Source organism: Balaenoptera borealis (genome assembly GCF_965194805.1).
Source record: "Balaenoptera borealis genome assembly, chromosome: 16".
Lineage (NCBI taxonomy): Eukaryota > Metazoa > Chordata > Mammalia > Artiodactyla > Balaenopteridae > Balaenoptera > Balaenoptera borealis.
The window spans coordinates 50,701,792-50,719,037 of record NC_138872.1 but is presented as its reverse complement, the minus strand read 5'-3'; the positions used below and the strand labels follow the sequence as shown (position 1 = coordinate 50,719,037).

Sequence of the window (17,246 nt, the reverse complement as noted above, 5' to 3'; positions counted from 1 at the left end):
ATCTAAAAAAAAACTCCACTGCAGAAGTAATAGCCCGCCTAAATGCCAAATTGTTCAAGGGTGAACAGTATTACATTTACTTTTCCAAACAAGTTTATTGATACCCTGTTGTGGGCGTGGCCCTATAGTGTGATTGTACAGTGGGGCAAATAGGAAACACTCCTGTCAATGACAGTTACCTGGGTACCTAAGGCATGCACCCCAAGTTCAGTAAACTAGGACAGGTCTCCCCTCAGCTTCACCTCCACTCAGACACCTCAGAGCATATCTCCCCTCAACTTCATCTTTACTCAGACACTTGAGGGCAGGACTCCCTTCAGCTTCACCTCCACTCAGAGAGCTGATGGCTGGTCTCCCCTCATTTTTATCTCCATTCAGATGCCTGAGAGCAGGTGCCCCCTCAGCTTCACCTCCACTCAGAAACCTCAGTGCATATCTCCCCTCTTCTTCACCTCTACACAGACACCTCAGGACAGGTCTCCACTTTAGCTTCACTTCCACTCAGACACCTGAGTGCAGGTCTCCCCTCACCTCATCTTTACTAAGAGACCTAGGACAGGTCTCCCCTGACATTTATCTCCACTCATACACCTGAATGCAGGTCTCCCCTCAGCTTTACCTCCACTCAGGGACCTGAGGACAGGTCTTCCCTCAGCTTCACCTCCACTCGTACACCTCTGCACAGGTCTACCCTCATTTTCACATCCACTCAGACACCTGTGGGAGGGTCTCCCCTCACCTTTACCTCCATTTAGACCTTAGAGGGAAGGTCTCCATCACCTTCACCTCAGACTGGAAACCTGAGGGTGTATCTCCCCTTAGCTTTCTCTCCACTGGGTCACCTGATGGCAGGTCTCCGCTCACCTTCATATCCACTCAGATACCTCAGGACAGGTCTCTTCTCACCTTCATCTCCACTCAGAAACCTAAGGTCAGGTCTCCCCTCACCTTCACCTTCACTCAGACACCTGAGGGCAGGTCTCCCTGCACCTTCATGTCACTCAAACATCTGAGACCAGGTCTCCCCTCAGCTTCATCTCCACTCAGACTCCTCAGGACAGGTCACCCCTTAGCTTCACCTCTACTCTTACACCTGAGGTGGCTTTTCCCCTAACCTTCACCTCCACTCAGACACCCAAGTACAGGTCTCCTCCACTCAGTCACCTGAGGGCAGGTATCCCCTCAGCTTCCCCTCTACTCTGTCACCTGAGTGCATGTCTCCCCTCACTTTTTCCTTGTACCTCAGTAATGTGACCTCTGTAACTTGTCCCCGTTCTGTTTGGAGACAGTGTGTTAATCTTTCTTTAGTGGGGTAAAATGATGCTTAAATTAGAAGTTTTTGGTAAAGCCGTTCTAAATTAATACATTCTTCCCCTTCTGTCTTTCAGGTATTCATTTGGTAAGTGGCAGACACTTAGGATAGCCTACCATGTTAGAGGTAATCTAGGGTATGTATCTTTGCACGTGTCCTGGCTTCTCGTGCTGGCGTCTCTCGTTCTCTGTGGTTGCACCGTCTCTTTCTGATAACCCATTTGCCCTTGACCTGCATCCTCAACCACGGCCTTCCACCAGATGGGGGACTAATGCCACTGTCATGCCTCCATCTGTCATGCCCTCATGTGCTGACATCTGTTTTCATACTGGTGATGGGCACCCAGCGGGGTGTCCCAGGACATTGTCATTGGTTGTACCCTTCTGGTGACGGAGGGGCTTGTGGCATGAGGACTGCAGTGTCCTGCAGGCCTGCTCTCCACTCCCAGGCGTCCCCGGGGACACCCCACGCAGCGCAAGTTTCCTGGGTGCCCCACAGGCTTGGGTTTTGCTTGGTTCTCTGCAGGGAGAGTTCAGGTCCCACCCGTGCTCTGTGGGCAGCGCCACCCCAGAGGCTCCCGAGCCGGCAGAGGCGCAGGGCTCTGGGCACGTGGCCGGGAGTGGTCAGGTGGGCTGAGCGTGCGGCTGGTCTCAACCCCGAGGCCTCTGGGCGGCCCTGGGGACATAGCGGGTTTGTCGGTTGACGCGTCTTAAGCGTCCTCCTGGGCTCAGGGAGCAGAAGCAGGGGCTCCCCGGGGCACCAAGATCCACGTTGGGTGGGATGGGAGCCCAGTGCCCTCCCACCCCTCCTGCTCCCACGCTGACCTCTCCCTCCATGCACGGTAGGCAGTCGGGGTCCAGGGCTGCCCCCCTCACTGTCTCCGCCTGGCTTCTGAGGCGCATGCCCCCTGTATCAGAGGTCACTGTCTTCGCGCTTCATTCCTTAAAGGTCATTCCCTTACCAGCTGTGCAGGGTCTCCTGTGACAAGTATGATGGGTGACTTGGAGCTTGTGGCCTAGACCAGGGGCTGGAGGCGGGATTCCTTGACTGTCTCACAGTTATTACATCAACAAGAGGCAAAGCAGCGCATAGCATTTGTTTTCAGTTCTGTTCGGAGGGGACTCTGGGTGAGGAGAGGCCGTGTGAACACAGAAGACCGTGGTGCCCACCACCATGCACTCTGCTGTGCACTTTGGAGGCCACTAGTGTTGCAACTTTTACTTTAAAAAATAGGTCTAAAATTCTGTGCCCTGTAAGTGTGGCCTGTTTCCTGCTCCCCTGCAGGAAGTGTGCTTTTTGATATTTGCGAGGTTGGGGCTGGGAGCCTTTTTCAAACTTCATGCTGGTCCCTGTGTATTTGAAAACCATGCAGGAATCTGGCAGGCCCGGCTTAGCTGCGGCTTCCGGGAAGGGCTTTCTGGTCTTCTCCCCCAGGACGAGGCTGCTCTTGGCCCAAGGCTGAGTCCTGTGGGGCTCTAGGCGGGGCCATAGGGAGGTAGGCTCCAGGAAGGGATTCCCCTCTGCCCGCATGTGCTCAGGTCAGGGTGAGTGAAGGGTCACCTCAGTCGTTTTCTCCGGGCCGACCTGTGATTCCCTCCAAGTGCTTCTGCAGAGTCCACGCTCAGAGGCAGGCCCCTCCCAGGCCTGGGCAGGCAAGAGCGCCAGAGGGACAGGGCAACCCACTGGAGGACGGGTGACGCACGCTGGCCAAGCCCAGGTCGGGGTCTCCTCGGCTCCGGCTCTTGGCCATCTCCCAGGGTCCTCACGCCCAGGCAGACAGACAGACAGACAGACATGGGGATGCTGGTGCTTTCCTGAGGCCTCACTCCTTCTTTCATGGCTCCTGAGGCCTTGGGAGTGTTTTGTAACTTCTTTGACTTGATTTTATCTTGAGGGACCTCAGTATGTGCAGATGGTGCCTCCAGGTGACCTCCAGGTGAGGACCTTCGGGTGATGACCTCCTGGCAGGTGACCTCCAGGTGGTGACCTCCTGGCAGGTGACCTCGAGGGGATGACCTCCCGGCAGGTGACCTCCAGGCACCTCCATCCCTGTCTCCACTTTTCAGCACTGAGATTCATCTGTCAGGAGCCTTGCTGTCCCGACAGGCACAACATAAGTACGTTTGATTCACTCCTTAGGAGTTTTCTCTTAAGGGACATATTTCCCTATTTCTCAACTCTGGTTGGGAGGGAGGGGGAAGAGGGAATTTTAAGGAAGGATTCCGAAAGGCTCCATGCCCAGGATGTTCCTTTTGAGGATAAGTGTTCACTGTTTTACTGCAGGCCCGTCAGGCTAAGAATTGGACATTTAGGGATCCTTGGTTTTATTGAGAAGCTCAGTGGATGAATTTTTGATTTAGCCTAACGTGAAAACTAAGTGTCAGCTAGTGCACAGTCTTCCTTGGGACTGGGCAAGTGTTGGGGTCCCGCCTCAAACTGCAGGGTCAGGGAACAGGACCACAACAGAGACGGTGAGGGCTGACCACTCGGATTGTGCCATGTGAGCCGGGAGCACACCAGGTCCTCTCGGCAGGTGCACGGAGTGGGTCGCAGCGTTTAAAATAAACACGCCTAGGCTGCGGTGGCCCGTGCGGGTGAGGCCGGGGAGGCGGGGCAGGCGAGCAGCATCCTGGGCAGGTAGGTGTCTGGCAGCTGAGCTGCTGTGCAGTGGGGCCACGCCTCCTGTGCGGGGCGTGGAGAGCCTGGGCTGCGGGCGGGACGTGAGCAGACAGGCTGTGTTTAGGTCTGTCACCTGCCGCCATACCTTGGTGCCGTGCTCTGGCCGAGTGGGCCACCCTCACTCCTGTGTGTTAAGTCTGTTTCCAGGCAGGTCGAGGGCAGGTCAGATGTTTACGCGGCCTGGACCCCCAGACCCCACGTCCCCTGTCACAGCCGCACCTCCTGCCAGCTGTTGCAAATTAAATGCTCCCTGTGACCTTTACCTCTCTTAAATTCATGCTTTGAAAACAGCTTAATGAAGGGGTTACTGGCCCAATTGGAAGTTTTTATTAAAACCCATTGGTGCTGGAGTGGAGTCTGCCTGCAGGAAGCGATTAGCCAGCCTCATGGCTCAGAGCTGCCTTGGCCACAGCAGGGCCACCAAACCATTTCCAGACCCTCACCGGCCCCGGCTCCAAGCTTTGCCTGGTTCTCATATCCTCCACTTTAATTCATGGTTCATCTAGTTCTCCCCCCAGCCCCATGTCCAATAAAGCAGTTTCTTGTGATTAAATTATTCCCGTCATCAGGGGCAGCCGCAGCCGCCCCGTCCTGTGAGCTCACCAGGCTGCAGACCCTTCCGGGGAGCCTGTCCCTGCTGACCCCTTCCCGACCCTCCAACCTGCCCCCTGGAATGTGAGCTCTGCTAGGCAGTGTCGGTCTTGATCTCATGTCTTGTGTTCTTCTTAGAAAGGACAGAGAGCCTGGGTCAGGTGACTCTCAGGGCCGCCATGTGACCCAGCAGAGGTGGTCATTTCCAAAGTGAGAGAAACAGGCGCCATTAGTATTCTCACTGTGAGTGGCCCCTGGTGACCCTCCCCGCTGGGGGCTCCCGGCGCCCGCCTGCCCCCTTTGGTCTGAGTCTCCTCCTTGGTGTGGGCCGGTGTGGCCTTGCTCTTTCCTCTCCATCCCCCTCCCGGTCATGGGGAATGCAGTGCAGGAGACGTGCTGCCCAGAGGTCACTGTCCATTGCTGGAGGGGAAGGAGCAGCAGGTGAGGGGCTGGAGCCGGGGGAGACTGAAGGTGCCATCCCCACGGTAACCACCTACCTGATCATGCCTTCCTTACCCTGGAGCCCGCTCGGATCTGCACACAAGCACAGACCAGGCGTGCCGTGGTATATGCATTTCTGCCCTTCTCTTTTTTTCACTTGGTAATATCCAGTGAAAATTACTTAGTGGAACCTAAAAGAAAATATATTTTAAAGACTTTTTTCTTGTTCACATGATTATTAACACTTTGCTTGTTCTAAATTTTTCCCATCTAGTTACCCGTTTCTGCTTCTAAAACAGAATGTGCAGAATTCTAGAATACCAAAGAAGCATTTTGTGGCTGTGATTCATATTTCCAGTCCTGAATCCTTTTGGGGGTGTTTTGTCTGGAATCTTCTAAATAACCTTTTATTTTTATTAAATTGTGTAGATGTTGGACTAGCATTGCCTTTTCAGTTCACAGTATAATTAATAATGACAGCATCGCAGTTGACTGTGGAGGCTCCTGGGTGCCAGCACCCTGGCCATTGAAGGCAGGTTCATTACCACCCATTTTCCAGAGACTTGCTGTTAGTCCTGCAGCCCAGGGTCTGCCTGCTGGCCAGCCGCCCTCCTGCTCATGCCCTGGCCTCACCACTCCCCCAGCCATGGTGCTGCCTCGACTCTCCTGTGATGCCAAGTGCGTGTTTGGCTCCTCCCTCCCCCCACATCACAGTAGCCATATGGGTCCTTTCAAAGAACTGGCTTTATTTATCAGATTTTTTAAAAATGTGTTCTGGCTCATTAAATTTTACTTTTTACAGGTTGCTTCCTCCTTCTGGGAGGAAGGGGTTTAATATTTTCTAAGATCTTGAGTTGATTAACTCATTAATTGTCCATTCTTCTTACCTGCAAATGAAAGTATGGAGAGGGGTGATCACTCCCCTCTGAATGTGTCCCTGGCCACCCTGGCAGCTGACCCCAGTGTCCCCGACAGTGGCAGGTAGTGTAGTTTTATAACCTTCAGATGCTGATGCCTCTTTGTCCCAAGTGCCGTTTAGAGAAGAGTGTCAAATGCTTAAGGTTTTATAGGTTATCTTTTGTTGGTCAATTTCTGATTTTATTACACTACGGCCAGATAACATGGCCTAAAGATTGTTCTTTTTTTTTTTTTTTAATTTATTTTATTTATTTATTTTTGGCTGCATTGGGTCTTCATTGCTGTGTACTGGCTTTCTCTAGTTGCGGCGAGCGGGGGCTACTCTCTGTTGCAGTTCGTAGGCTTCTCACCGTGGTGGCTTCTCTTGTTGCAGAGCACGGGCTCTAGGCGCGCGGGCTTCAGTAGTTGTGGCTCACGGGCTCTAGAGCACAGGCTCAGTAGTTGTGGCACACGGGCTTAGTTGTTCTGCAGCATGTGGGATCTTCCTGGACCAGGGCTCGAACCCGTGTCCCCTGCATTGGCAGGCGGATTCTTAACCACTGTGCCAGCAGGGAAGCCCGATTGTTCTTTTAATTATTATTTTTTTTAAGTTAGACATGAGAGTAGATTAGAAATTCAAGTTGTATTACACAGCTTCTAACAAAAACAGCTTCCCTTCTTTTACCTGCGCTCACCCCATCCTGTTCTCAGGGTAACTCCTTCATCTCCTCAAGCAGTTCTGACTAACATGTTTATATAGATTATTCTTACTGTATCACCTCTAGACATTATCCGTGTACTTCCTGTTATTGCTCTCTCACACTTCCAATGCTCTTCCTCTATCTCAGTTCAGCTGTCACAAATGTAATTTTTATTAAATTAATATTCAGTCTTTACATTATTGCAACTATGTAATATTATTGATTGCTGAGCTGATAGTGACGTATAATGATTTTTTTCTAATAACTTTTTTTTTTTTTGGCTGCATTGGGTCTTCGTTGCTGCATGCAGACTTTTCTCTAGTTGCAGAGCACAGGCTGTAGGCACACGGGCTTCAGTAGTTGTGGCACGTGGGCTCAGTAGTTGTGGCTCGCAGGCTCTAGAGCGCAGGCTCAGTGGTTGTGGTGCACGGGCTTAGTTGCTCCACAACATGTGGGATCTTCCTGGACCAGGGCTCGAACCCATGTCGCCTGCACTGGCAGGTGGATTCTTAACCACTGCGCCAGCAGGGAAGTCCCTCTAATACCTGTTTTTGGGGGAGCCATGCAGCTTACGGGATCTTAGTTCCCCAACCAGGGATCAAACCTGGGCCCCCTGCAGTGGAAGCACAGAGCCGTAACCACTGGACCACCAGGGAATTCCCTAATAACTCTTTGTTTTTCCTGGAGTTAATAGTTGCCTCTTCGTTTTTGTTTTTTTTTAAACATTTTTTCCTTGCTTTTTTTTTTTTTGGCCATGCCACACGGCTTACGGGATCTCAGTTCCCCGACCAGGGATTAAACCCGGGCAGTGAAAGCATGGAATCCTAACCACTGGACCGCCAGGGAATTCCTTAGTTGCCTCTTCTTTTTTTGGTTTGCTTTGTTTTTCATCTCTGATCATGTTTCATTCAGCAGTTTGTTCCAAATTCAACAGCACAACTGCTTGACCCCTCCCGATAACTGTTTTTTTTTTTTTTTACTGAATCAGACACATTAGATAATCTATCAGTGCCTTCTTCCCCTCCATAGAGATTTCTCTTTGGGTGCTGTTACCACCTGGAGTGCATGCTTTTGAGGCCTTGGATTTGGAGATGGTGGGCAGGTTAACTCTGCCAGATTAGGTACCACTGACTGACTGGTCCCTCTCCCCATCTCTGGGATCCTTATGGTTCACAGGGTAGGTGGCTTGTTGTGCTGGGGGTAAGGCCATAGATGCATCCATGTCTCCACTGCCTTCCTCCCCGTTGTGTTCTGGAGCAGTATTCTCAGGGAGGATCATTTTTAAGCCCTTTTCTTGATCACATTTATATAAAACAGCTAAAAGCATCTGGCGAGATGGGTCCTTCTCTTTACTTCTCCAGCATTAATAGTCACCTGTCTGAGGCAAGGTGAACAGGCTGATTTTATTCATCTTGCCCCAGTGCTGCTTCCTTGCCAGGTAAACACCTGTGTGTCCTGAATCCTGAAAAGCACTGAGGAGCCAGAGAAGAGCTCTTGGTCTCACTGGACACCATCACAGCCACTGGCTGGCCTGGAACCTCCAGAGTCTGGTGTGTGTCCCTGGAGCTTCCTGGCTGCAACGCCCCATTGTCGGGTGCGGGAGGAACACAGCGTCGGCAAGCCTGACCTTTGGCAGCACAGTAACAGGGAGAGGCATTGTTAGGTTAGCTCTGGAGCAGCAGCTGTGTGCCAGTTTCTTTTGTAAATGCTTTGATATTTTAAAACAGAAATTTTAAACGAGGAAACCATGCTTTGTTGCTGTTACAATAGCAGCTCTTGTCCGTGTGGGTTCATTGAATGGAGACAGACACCGATGCAGCTTTAGTACCATTAATGGCTCCCAAGTGCATCAGACAAATCTCTTCTTGATGGCTGTGTCCTCCTCTTACCAAGAATGTTATACCTCTTTTAAAGCAGGATCCTGTACTTACTACGGACATGTTGGCTAATCTCAGATTGATGTCCGTTTGACAGGGTTTTCCATTCGTTTGCAGCCTCAATGCCTGTCGTTTGAGCATTTAGAAGACTGACATACAAACAGGATTCAGGGGTAGAATTCGTGTGATATCCACTGACCCTTATGGGCCTCCGTACGGGCTGTTCCTGCTATGGGACATGGCCCCTGGAGCCGCATGCTCCCCTGCCGCCGGCATCCTGCACATCCCCGGGGGCTCCTCCAGCTGCCGCCCCGGCCTTGTCCTTCCCCGGCCCAAATCCCTGCCACTCCTGACGTGGATCTTCCTTGTGCACTGGTGCCCCTCCCCACAGTGTACAGACCTGGTCCCGAGAGGAACTTGATCACGGCTCGGAGCCTGTGTGTGGGATGGGGACTCCGGGTCCCCTGACCTGGCACGGGGGCGGGCAGGCGGTCAGCCCCCTGGAGGGAAGCCTCATGCCTGCTCCGGGCACCCACTCAGGAGACCATGCTGGTGGTGCACACGCACATTGAGAAACCCGAGTCCTTGTTTCCTTTGATTGTCTGTGAAACAAGTGCGTGTGCGCCCTGGTGTCTGGGCGATCGCGGGTAGTGAGGCTCGTGGGGCCTCCTCTGCCATCAGCCCACGCTCTGGGCCTTGGCGCGGACCCGGGAGAGCGCTGAGCAGAACCTCCGCAGTCAGTTCCCCCCCCCAGCAACGGCAACCGCACAGCGAGGGCCATGGGCTGCCTGGCTCTGCTCTCCTCGGCCCGGGCCCAGGCAGCGGCAGGATGGGCGGCGGCCACGGCCACGCGCTGGTCCCGGGTGGTCTGAGGCAGAGTCCCTGAGTCTGTCCTCTTCAGGCAGCTTGTCCTGGTGAAATGTGTCAACAGCACCTTGAAAAAGATCTCGACGTAGCTTCCAAGTCGGTTCAGAGCCCAGGGGGCGCTTCGCCCAGCCCCCCATAGATATCTTCCTGACCCAGCACTGGCCACCACAGCTGGACTGCAGACAAAATGGGCTTGTCTGGTGTTTTCTCAAGACTGGACAGGTTGGGTGTTGGGGGCTGGGTACCACGGGGCAGGTGAATTGCTGCGACCTCCCTGGAGCGCAGTCACGCGCCTGCCGGCGGCCTGCTCCCCTCAGGGTTCCTACTGCAGGACTGGGAAGGTGCGGGAAGGCTGGGACAGGGCTCCTTACTGTGTTGGGGATGGAAACGGAGGTGTGTCAGAGGCTCAGGTGGGGAGCTGGTTAAGTAATGTGCATCTCTGCTCTGGGTTACTGCATGATAGAATTCAGTGACCACAGTGCTGTTTAACGAGTGAAGCCGTGTTTATGACGTGTTAAGCAGTGTGTCCTGTATTCCATTTTGCCTCTAAAAAAATCTAGCAGATCTGTTTTGAAATCCATGACTAAGGGGTTAACCAGATTTACCTCTGGGTGAGCAGGTCACTTCCTTCTTCTCTCTGGTTCCGATTATCTTCACTAAACATTTTTGCTTTCAATTAAGGATAAATACGTTAGTTTTAATAAGTTAGTTTTAATAAAGGAAATCAAAGGTGAAGGGACGTGAGATGGGCCAGGGCACGTGGAGCCTGTGTTCACAACAGGCTTCTAAAAGCCCTGGGCTTACTGAGGCCGTGGGACTTGCCTTGTGGGAAGGCGATTCCTTCCCTGGGATGAGGTCTCAGCTAGGCAGATGTGGGTTGCAGGCAAGGTTCAGGCCCCGTCTGGGTTGGGGGCAGGGACCCAGCCTGTTGCGATTTGGGAGGGTGGAGGTCTTTGGGGCTGGGGGTGTAGCAGGGGGTCAAGCCACCAAGTAGGGACCTGTCTCTGGCCAGGCCCGAGGTTGACCTGCTCTCTGCACCGCTGCCCAGCAGGAGGCACTGGCCGGGGATGCCTGGATCCCACAGATGGTCATGGAGACAGTCCTTAAAGGAGGGCCCATCTGTGAGGTGGTGTCGAGCAGGCAGGGTGGGACGTGACGGTCTCGAGGTCTGAGCTTCAAGGACACCCAGCTGCGGGTGTGGAGGCTGAGCAGGAGGAGGAGTGTGGGTGCAAAGAGCTTCTGACCTGACCTCTTCATCTGCTGTGCCGAGTGCTTGGGTGGGTCTGCAGAACGTGGGGCAGGGCTGTCACTGGGCCCTCGCCAGGCACTTGGCGCTTCATCGGGGCCTGGCTAGTTCAATATCCTTCTACCCGTCGCCTTTGTGCTGTGTCTTGGGTTTTGTATTTTTTGATGGCAAGAAATCTCCTTTCATCTGAGGAAGAGCTGTTTGATCTGCCTCAAGAAAGGCAGGAGGCTTGAGGGATGAAAGCAGTGACACAGGAAACAAAACCCGATTCTCGTCACGCAGCGGACCTCTCCAGGCCTCGGACCTTCTGGACTCTCCGTGGTCCGGGCCCCTTCTTCCTGCGTTCCAAGCGTGCGTGTGTGGTTTAGTTGAGAGGCTTACGTGAAGGTCTTACTACGTCAGCGCGTCCCAGGCTTTAATTTGGTGAAAAGCGCTGTTCCAGGATGGAGTGAGTGGGTCTCACCCTGGTCCGTTTACGCAGGACAGTGAGGTAAGCGTCAGCCTTTCGGCTTAAACACTGTTACGCGGTTTTCACTGGTGAAACCTTGCCCCCGCCACCACCACTTGGTCCAGGACCCAGATTTGGGACAGTTGACACCATTGAACATTTGGCTCATCTTCAGTAACCGGACAGCTCTCTTCCTTTTTTCCCCTTTTGGATTGTGCCAATATCAGCAATTTTGTCATAATTCCAATGAAAATAACAGCTGGGAAATGTCAGGGGATTTGCAGGTAGCCAGCAGGTGCGCTGTGGATGGGGCGTGGCCAGCTCTCTGGTTTGGGAACAGGAGGCCTTGGGTGGGTGACCCTTCTTTCTTTCCTGAACACTGAACTAGAGCAAAGCCCTACAGTTTTCTTAGAGAACGTGGCTGTCTGCACAGAATCCTGGGTCCTACTTTTCTTCCCTCAGGCCCTCATAAGGCCTCGCTCTGTGTGGAAAGAGCCCAGGGCATGAGCAGTTCTGCGTGCAGGGCACGTGGCTCTGCTTCCACCTTATTCCCACCTCGGGCTGCAATTGGACAACCTCGGAGTGGGAGGGAACACATTCAAAGAAGCTCCATCAATCCCATTTCAGCCTCTAGCTCTTAGCCTCCTTGGGGAAATCAGTCACTCTGAAAAACACACCTCCTGTTTTGTTCTGGAAAAAAGTTTTGTTTTTAGAGTTACACCTGAATAGTTTGATCAGACTCACTACTGCAGCTCCCAAGATGATGACTTGCAGCTGTTCTGTAAAGTGAGTGCTCATTCTGCTGGGAGTTTTAAAGACTTATTCCCATACTCACTGTAAGTTTGGCTTCTAGAACAAATGGCAGTGTAAAAATAGCATTTCAGGGACTTTCCTGGTGGCACAGTGGTTAAGAGTCCGCCTGCCAATGCAGGGGACTCGGGTTCAATCCCTGGTCCGGGAAGATCCCGCATGCTGTGGAGCAACTAAGCCCGTGCGCCACAACTACTGAGCCTGTGCTCTAGAGCCCACGAGCCACAACTACTGAGCCCACGTGCCACAACAACTGAAGCCCCTGCCCCCTAGTGCCTGCACACTGCAACTACTGAAGCCCACGTGCCTAGAGCCCATGCTCCACAACAAGAGAAGCCACTGCAGTGAGGAGCCCACGCACCGCTACAAAGAGTAGCCCCTGCTTGCTGAAACTAGAGGAAGCCCGCATGCAGCAACAAAGACCCGACACAGCCCATATATATATATAAAACATTTTGCAATTTGCTTGCACTCAGAGAGAATGCCAGTGATCAGTTTTAAACGTTTCTTTAATTTTTTTTTTTAATTTTTATTTATTTATTTATTATTTTTGGCTGTGTTGGGTCTTCGTTTCTGTGTGAGCGCTTTCTCTAGTTGCGGCGAGTGGGGGCCACTCTTCATCGCGGCGTGCGGGCCTCTCACTGTCGCGGCCTCTCTTGTTGAGGAGCACAGGCTCCAGACGTGCAGGCTCAGTAGTTGTGGCTCACGGACCCAGTTGCTCCGCGGCATGTGGGATCTTCCCAGACCAGGGCTCGAACCCGTGTCCCCTGCATTGGCAGGCAGATTCTCAACCACTGCGCCACCAGGGAAGCCCCTCTTTAATTTTTGAATATGAAAAACATCAAACAAATCTGAAAGTAAACAGAGTGGCCTTGTGAGCCCCGGCAAGCGTCTCAGACGCTTCAGTGCCCAAGACGCACCTGTCTTCCATGTGCGGGTGACCCCTTCCACTCTGCTATTTAAAGTAAACCGTAGACGTTGCGTTATTGCCTTTAGAAATACTTCGTCGTACACCTCTGAGAGATGAGGTCTTTTAAAACAATGTTACTACAATACCAGCATCACACCTGAAAGCTTAGGACAAGTTCTATCAAATATGTAGTCAGCATTCCAATGTTCCTGGTTGTCTCCTAAATAATGCCCTTTCTACATTCTGTCCAAATAGGGATCTGACACATTTCACTGATGTGCCCTTATCACCTCTCTAGAAGCTCCTCCTTTATGCTCCCGGACAAGGTGTTTCTCGCTCTGGGAGTGCCAGGCCCCCCGCCCTCACTGTGAGCTGGTAGGAGAGCTCCAGGCCGCACCAGTCAGCTTTGCTTCTGGCAAAGATGCTTCTTGGGTGCTGGGACTTTCTGTTGCTGCCAATCAGGAGGCACAGCCTGCCTTTCCCATCTCTCTCTGCAGTGGTGAGATTGCTGAGGTCAGGCCTTCCCAGCCTGATCTGTCATTAGAAAGTTCTCCACCAGCTGCACTGCTGGGCCCTAGCAGCCTCGGTATTCATTGCCTGGACTCATCCGCTAGGGCCTGCAAGCTGGCGATGTTCTAATTCTGTTGTTCTGTTTGCATTTGTTATTGGGGATTTTTTTTAATCAAAGTAACTTTCCCTCATCAACTCTTTGGTTGCTCTAAATGCAGTTTCTCTGGGGATGTCAGAATAAACCCTTCACCCTTTCCTTTACTTCATTTTCAGAAGAACTTGATTCCCAAGCACCCCAGAGGATTCCCTTTTTTTTTTCTTTTGGCTGTGTTGGGTCGTCGTTGCTGCATGCGGGCTTTCTCTAGTTGCCGCGAACGGAGGCTACTCTTTGTTGCAGTGCATGGGCTTCTTTTTGCAGTGGCTTCTCCTGTTGCGGAGCACAGGCTCTAGGCACACGGTGTCTGGAGCGCAGGCTCAGTAGTTGTGGTGCATGGGCTTAGCTGCTCTGCGGCATGTGGGATCTTCCCGGACCAGGGATTGAATCCGTGTCCCCTGCATCGGCAGGCGGATTCTTAACCACTGCGCTACTAGGGAAGTCCGGCAGAGAATTCCTTTTAATGTCATTTCCGGTCACTCTGTTACCACCACTCAGTAGTTGAGCTCGTTTCCTGTAGATTCTCATTTTTTTTTGTTTTTTTGTTTCTATATAGGCAATCATATTTTTTTCTACTTCAGACCTTAAACTTTTATTTCTTTTTCTTATTTTTGCAGTGTCTAAGAACTCCACTGCAGTGTTGAATAGACTTAAAATCATTTATGAAAAATTTCAAGCATACAAAAAAAGTTGAATTGTATAGTAAAAAAACCCATCTATGGACCACCTAGATTCTACAGTTTATATTTTACTAGTTTTTGTTGTTGTTGTTGTGGTAGCTCATGTGTTCATCTTTCTATCCACCACCAACCCTTCATGTATTTTGATGCAATCCAGAGTAAATGTCAGTTGTCAGTATCCTGCCCCTAAATACTAAAGACTCAGTGGGCAGGTCGTTAACAAGAGCTCAGCGCACGTTCAGGGTTTTGCCTTGATGAAGAATTCACACACAATGAAATGTGCAGATCATAAGTGGACGTTGTTGGTTTTGACAAATGCATACACCTGTGTAATCTAGACTCCCATCAAGACATAGAAAATTACCATCACCCCAGAAAGTTCCCTCATGCCCCCAACTAGTCACCGCTCCCATTTAAGAAAAAGACTGAATCTATTCTGTTCTAAGATTGAGTCCATGTGAGAACTTACAGGACTTTTTGTCTGTTTGCACCTGATGCTCCTCATGAGGAGGGAAGGTTTGCTTCATGCCAAGCTCCTCGCCTAACTTTCCAAAGGACCTGCTCAGTTAATATCTCTCCTCAAAACCCTCATGCCCTGTCCTTTCCACACAAGAGATCCTTGGTTTCAGTGGCCGGTGGGGAAGGGCGTGGTTAGCTTTGTGAATGACAGCTGGAGGATTCTGCGTATCTGGCAAGTGAAATTAAAATGCCTGAAATGAAAGCATATCTTAGTTAATAGAGAAGTTTCACCTGCTTTCTCATTTATAGGCTATAATGTTTTTTATAAGGATGGGTAGTATTTTTTCTGTTTATTGTTATTAATGTAAGGCACTTAAGTCACAATCTTACCTCTTTGATTTATGTCCTAGAGAGAACGGCCTGTTTTTACTGAGTGCCTTCTGAGCATAGTGTGTGATGATGCATGGCTTTCCGTCTCTCCTTGCTTGGACGGACAGCCTGATAGATCCCCTGGTGGGGGTAGTGATTCCTCCCTCCACACCTACACTGCTTTATTTCCCCTTTAAATCTTTGATTATGCTCAACATTGTCCTCATGCAAGCAGTTTGAGTCTCTTGCTGTCTGAAAAGCTTCTGGATTCTTGGCTCTAATCTCGGAACAGACAGTTCCGTCAGGTGCAAGACTCTGCACTCAGTTCACTGTCTTCTCATCTCCATTGTTGCTGACGAGAACTCGGCTGCTGTTCCTCTTGTCAGTTCTCCGAACATAATGTCTTTCTTTTCTCTGACTGCTTTGGAGGTTTTGTCTTTGGTTTGCAGCAGTTTGACTATGATGTGCCTGCATGTGGCATTATCCTGCTTATGATTCCCTGAGGTTTTTGAGTCTGTAATTTATGTCTTTCACCAAACTTAGCTAATTTTTGCCAGTATTTTTTCAAAGTTTTTTATGCCCTATTTCTCTCTCCTCTCCTAAGATTCCAATTACATGTATGTTAGAGCTTTAGATGTTGTCCGACCAGTTCCTGAAAGTCTGTTCTTTTGTTATTCAATTTTTTAAGTCTCTGCCTCAGATTGAATAACTTTGATTGAGCTCCCTTCATGTTCACCACCTTTTTATTCTCTGTCATCCAATCTGCTATTAAGCTCATCTAGTAAAATTTTAATTTCAGATATTTTATTTTTCAGTTCTAGAACGTTTGTTCTTTTTTTATAGTTCTGTTTCTCTTCCAAGTTCTCTCATCTGTTTATGTCTTATGATCGATCATATTTTCATTAATGTTCTTGAGAATTGTTACTATGGATGCTTTACTTTGTCTGCTTGGAGCTTGTGTTCTGGGTGCAGAATGAGTGGAGAATGGAAATAATTGAGATGAGCAGCGTGTGGTGGGGTGAGTGTTGCAGGCTAGGCAGTGCCGTGATGGACTGAGGCCCAGGTGTAAATGTTACATCCAGGGAAGGTGTATCTGAGCAGAGACCTGACCAAAGGGCCATAGGGATGGGCACTGGGGGCAGGGACTTGACGGGCCTGGGCCGCCAGCAAGGGAGGAGACCCCTGAGCAGAGCAGAGGAACAGGTGAGGCAGTCAGGGGGGCCCTGGTCAGCTTCATTCTCTCCCTGTGGGTCTCTCTGTGGGTCACCCATGGTGTTTTCCCATGATGACTTGCATCAGCTGACTTAGCTGAAACCTGACCTTCTGCCGTACACTGATCCTTCTAGAAGAAAGGAAATCTCTTCTAATGGCATCGAGGACATGATGCCAGAAGCTATCACTGCCCCTCCCCGAGTCCCTGAACCACCACCAGGCTCCCTTGCAAATGACCCCTGAGCAAGATTGTGGCAGCTGGCGGAGCCCACTGGGTCCTGGTTCTGTGGCCGAGACGCCCTCCCTCCCCTCCTCATTCCGTGGGTGTACGTGCCCTCACAGAGAGGGTCTGTGAGGCGCCTTGCCCTCAGCCATCCCGGCCTCTGGGCCCAGGAGCTGCCCGTCACGCTGACCTCACGGAGGGCCAGAGACAGCGAGCATCCAAGAGGCATGGACAAGTAGAGGTATGGGGAGGGCAGGAAGAAGGCTGGTGTGTCCCGTGCCATGGCCCCAGCGGAGACGGTGTCCACGTGGGGCAGAGGCCTTGGGGATGGCCCGACCTCTGCCCTGACCTCTACCGTGGGCGCCTGCCAGGTGGAGAAGTGTATGTGATTCCCTCCTTTCCAGAGGAGCTGACCCTCCCTGTTATTTCTGACGAGCGTGGACACACTGGCCTCTCCTCCCTCAGGTGACAGGGCCTGCCCATGGGCAGCGAGGAGGACGCCGACAACCGTGTCCACCAGTGTGGGGAAGCTCTTGAGGGCTGTGGGTGAGTGGGTCATCCTCCAGGATTATGTGGATGAGGGTTACCCCACTTACGTGGCACAGGGGTGGGGGACAGGAGCTCGCCCTGCTGTGGTGCTGGGTGGGCGTGGCCGCTCCGTGCAGGACCCGTGGACACACGTGCCTCCTGGGCTGACAGAGAGCAGGTCTGCCCGACCACCGCCAGCCGCGTTTCAAGCTCAGCAGCCCCACATGGCTAGTGGGCCTGGGCTGCACAGGCAGAAGGCAGGTCAGAACCTCCCCTCATCTTGAGCAACCCCAAGACAGCACTGCCCGGCATCTCGTGAGGGGTCTCAAGGC

At 51.7% G+C, this 17,246-nt stretch overlaps 1 protein-coding gene across 1 annotated transcript in view; it reads left to right on the top strand.

The window, feature by feature from the left end:
- The window catches only part of LMF1 (lipase maturation factor 1), an 81,818-nt gene that overhangs the window by 21,511 nt on the left and 43,061 nt on the right, over window positions 1-17,246 (top strand). The window contains exon 3 of the mRNA XM_082359594.1: window positions 1,389-1,399. Coding sequence (XP_082215720.1) covers window positions 1,389-1,399 — 11 coding nt within the window. The remainder of the gene's footprint in view (window positions 1-1,388; window positions 1,400-17,246) is intronic.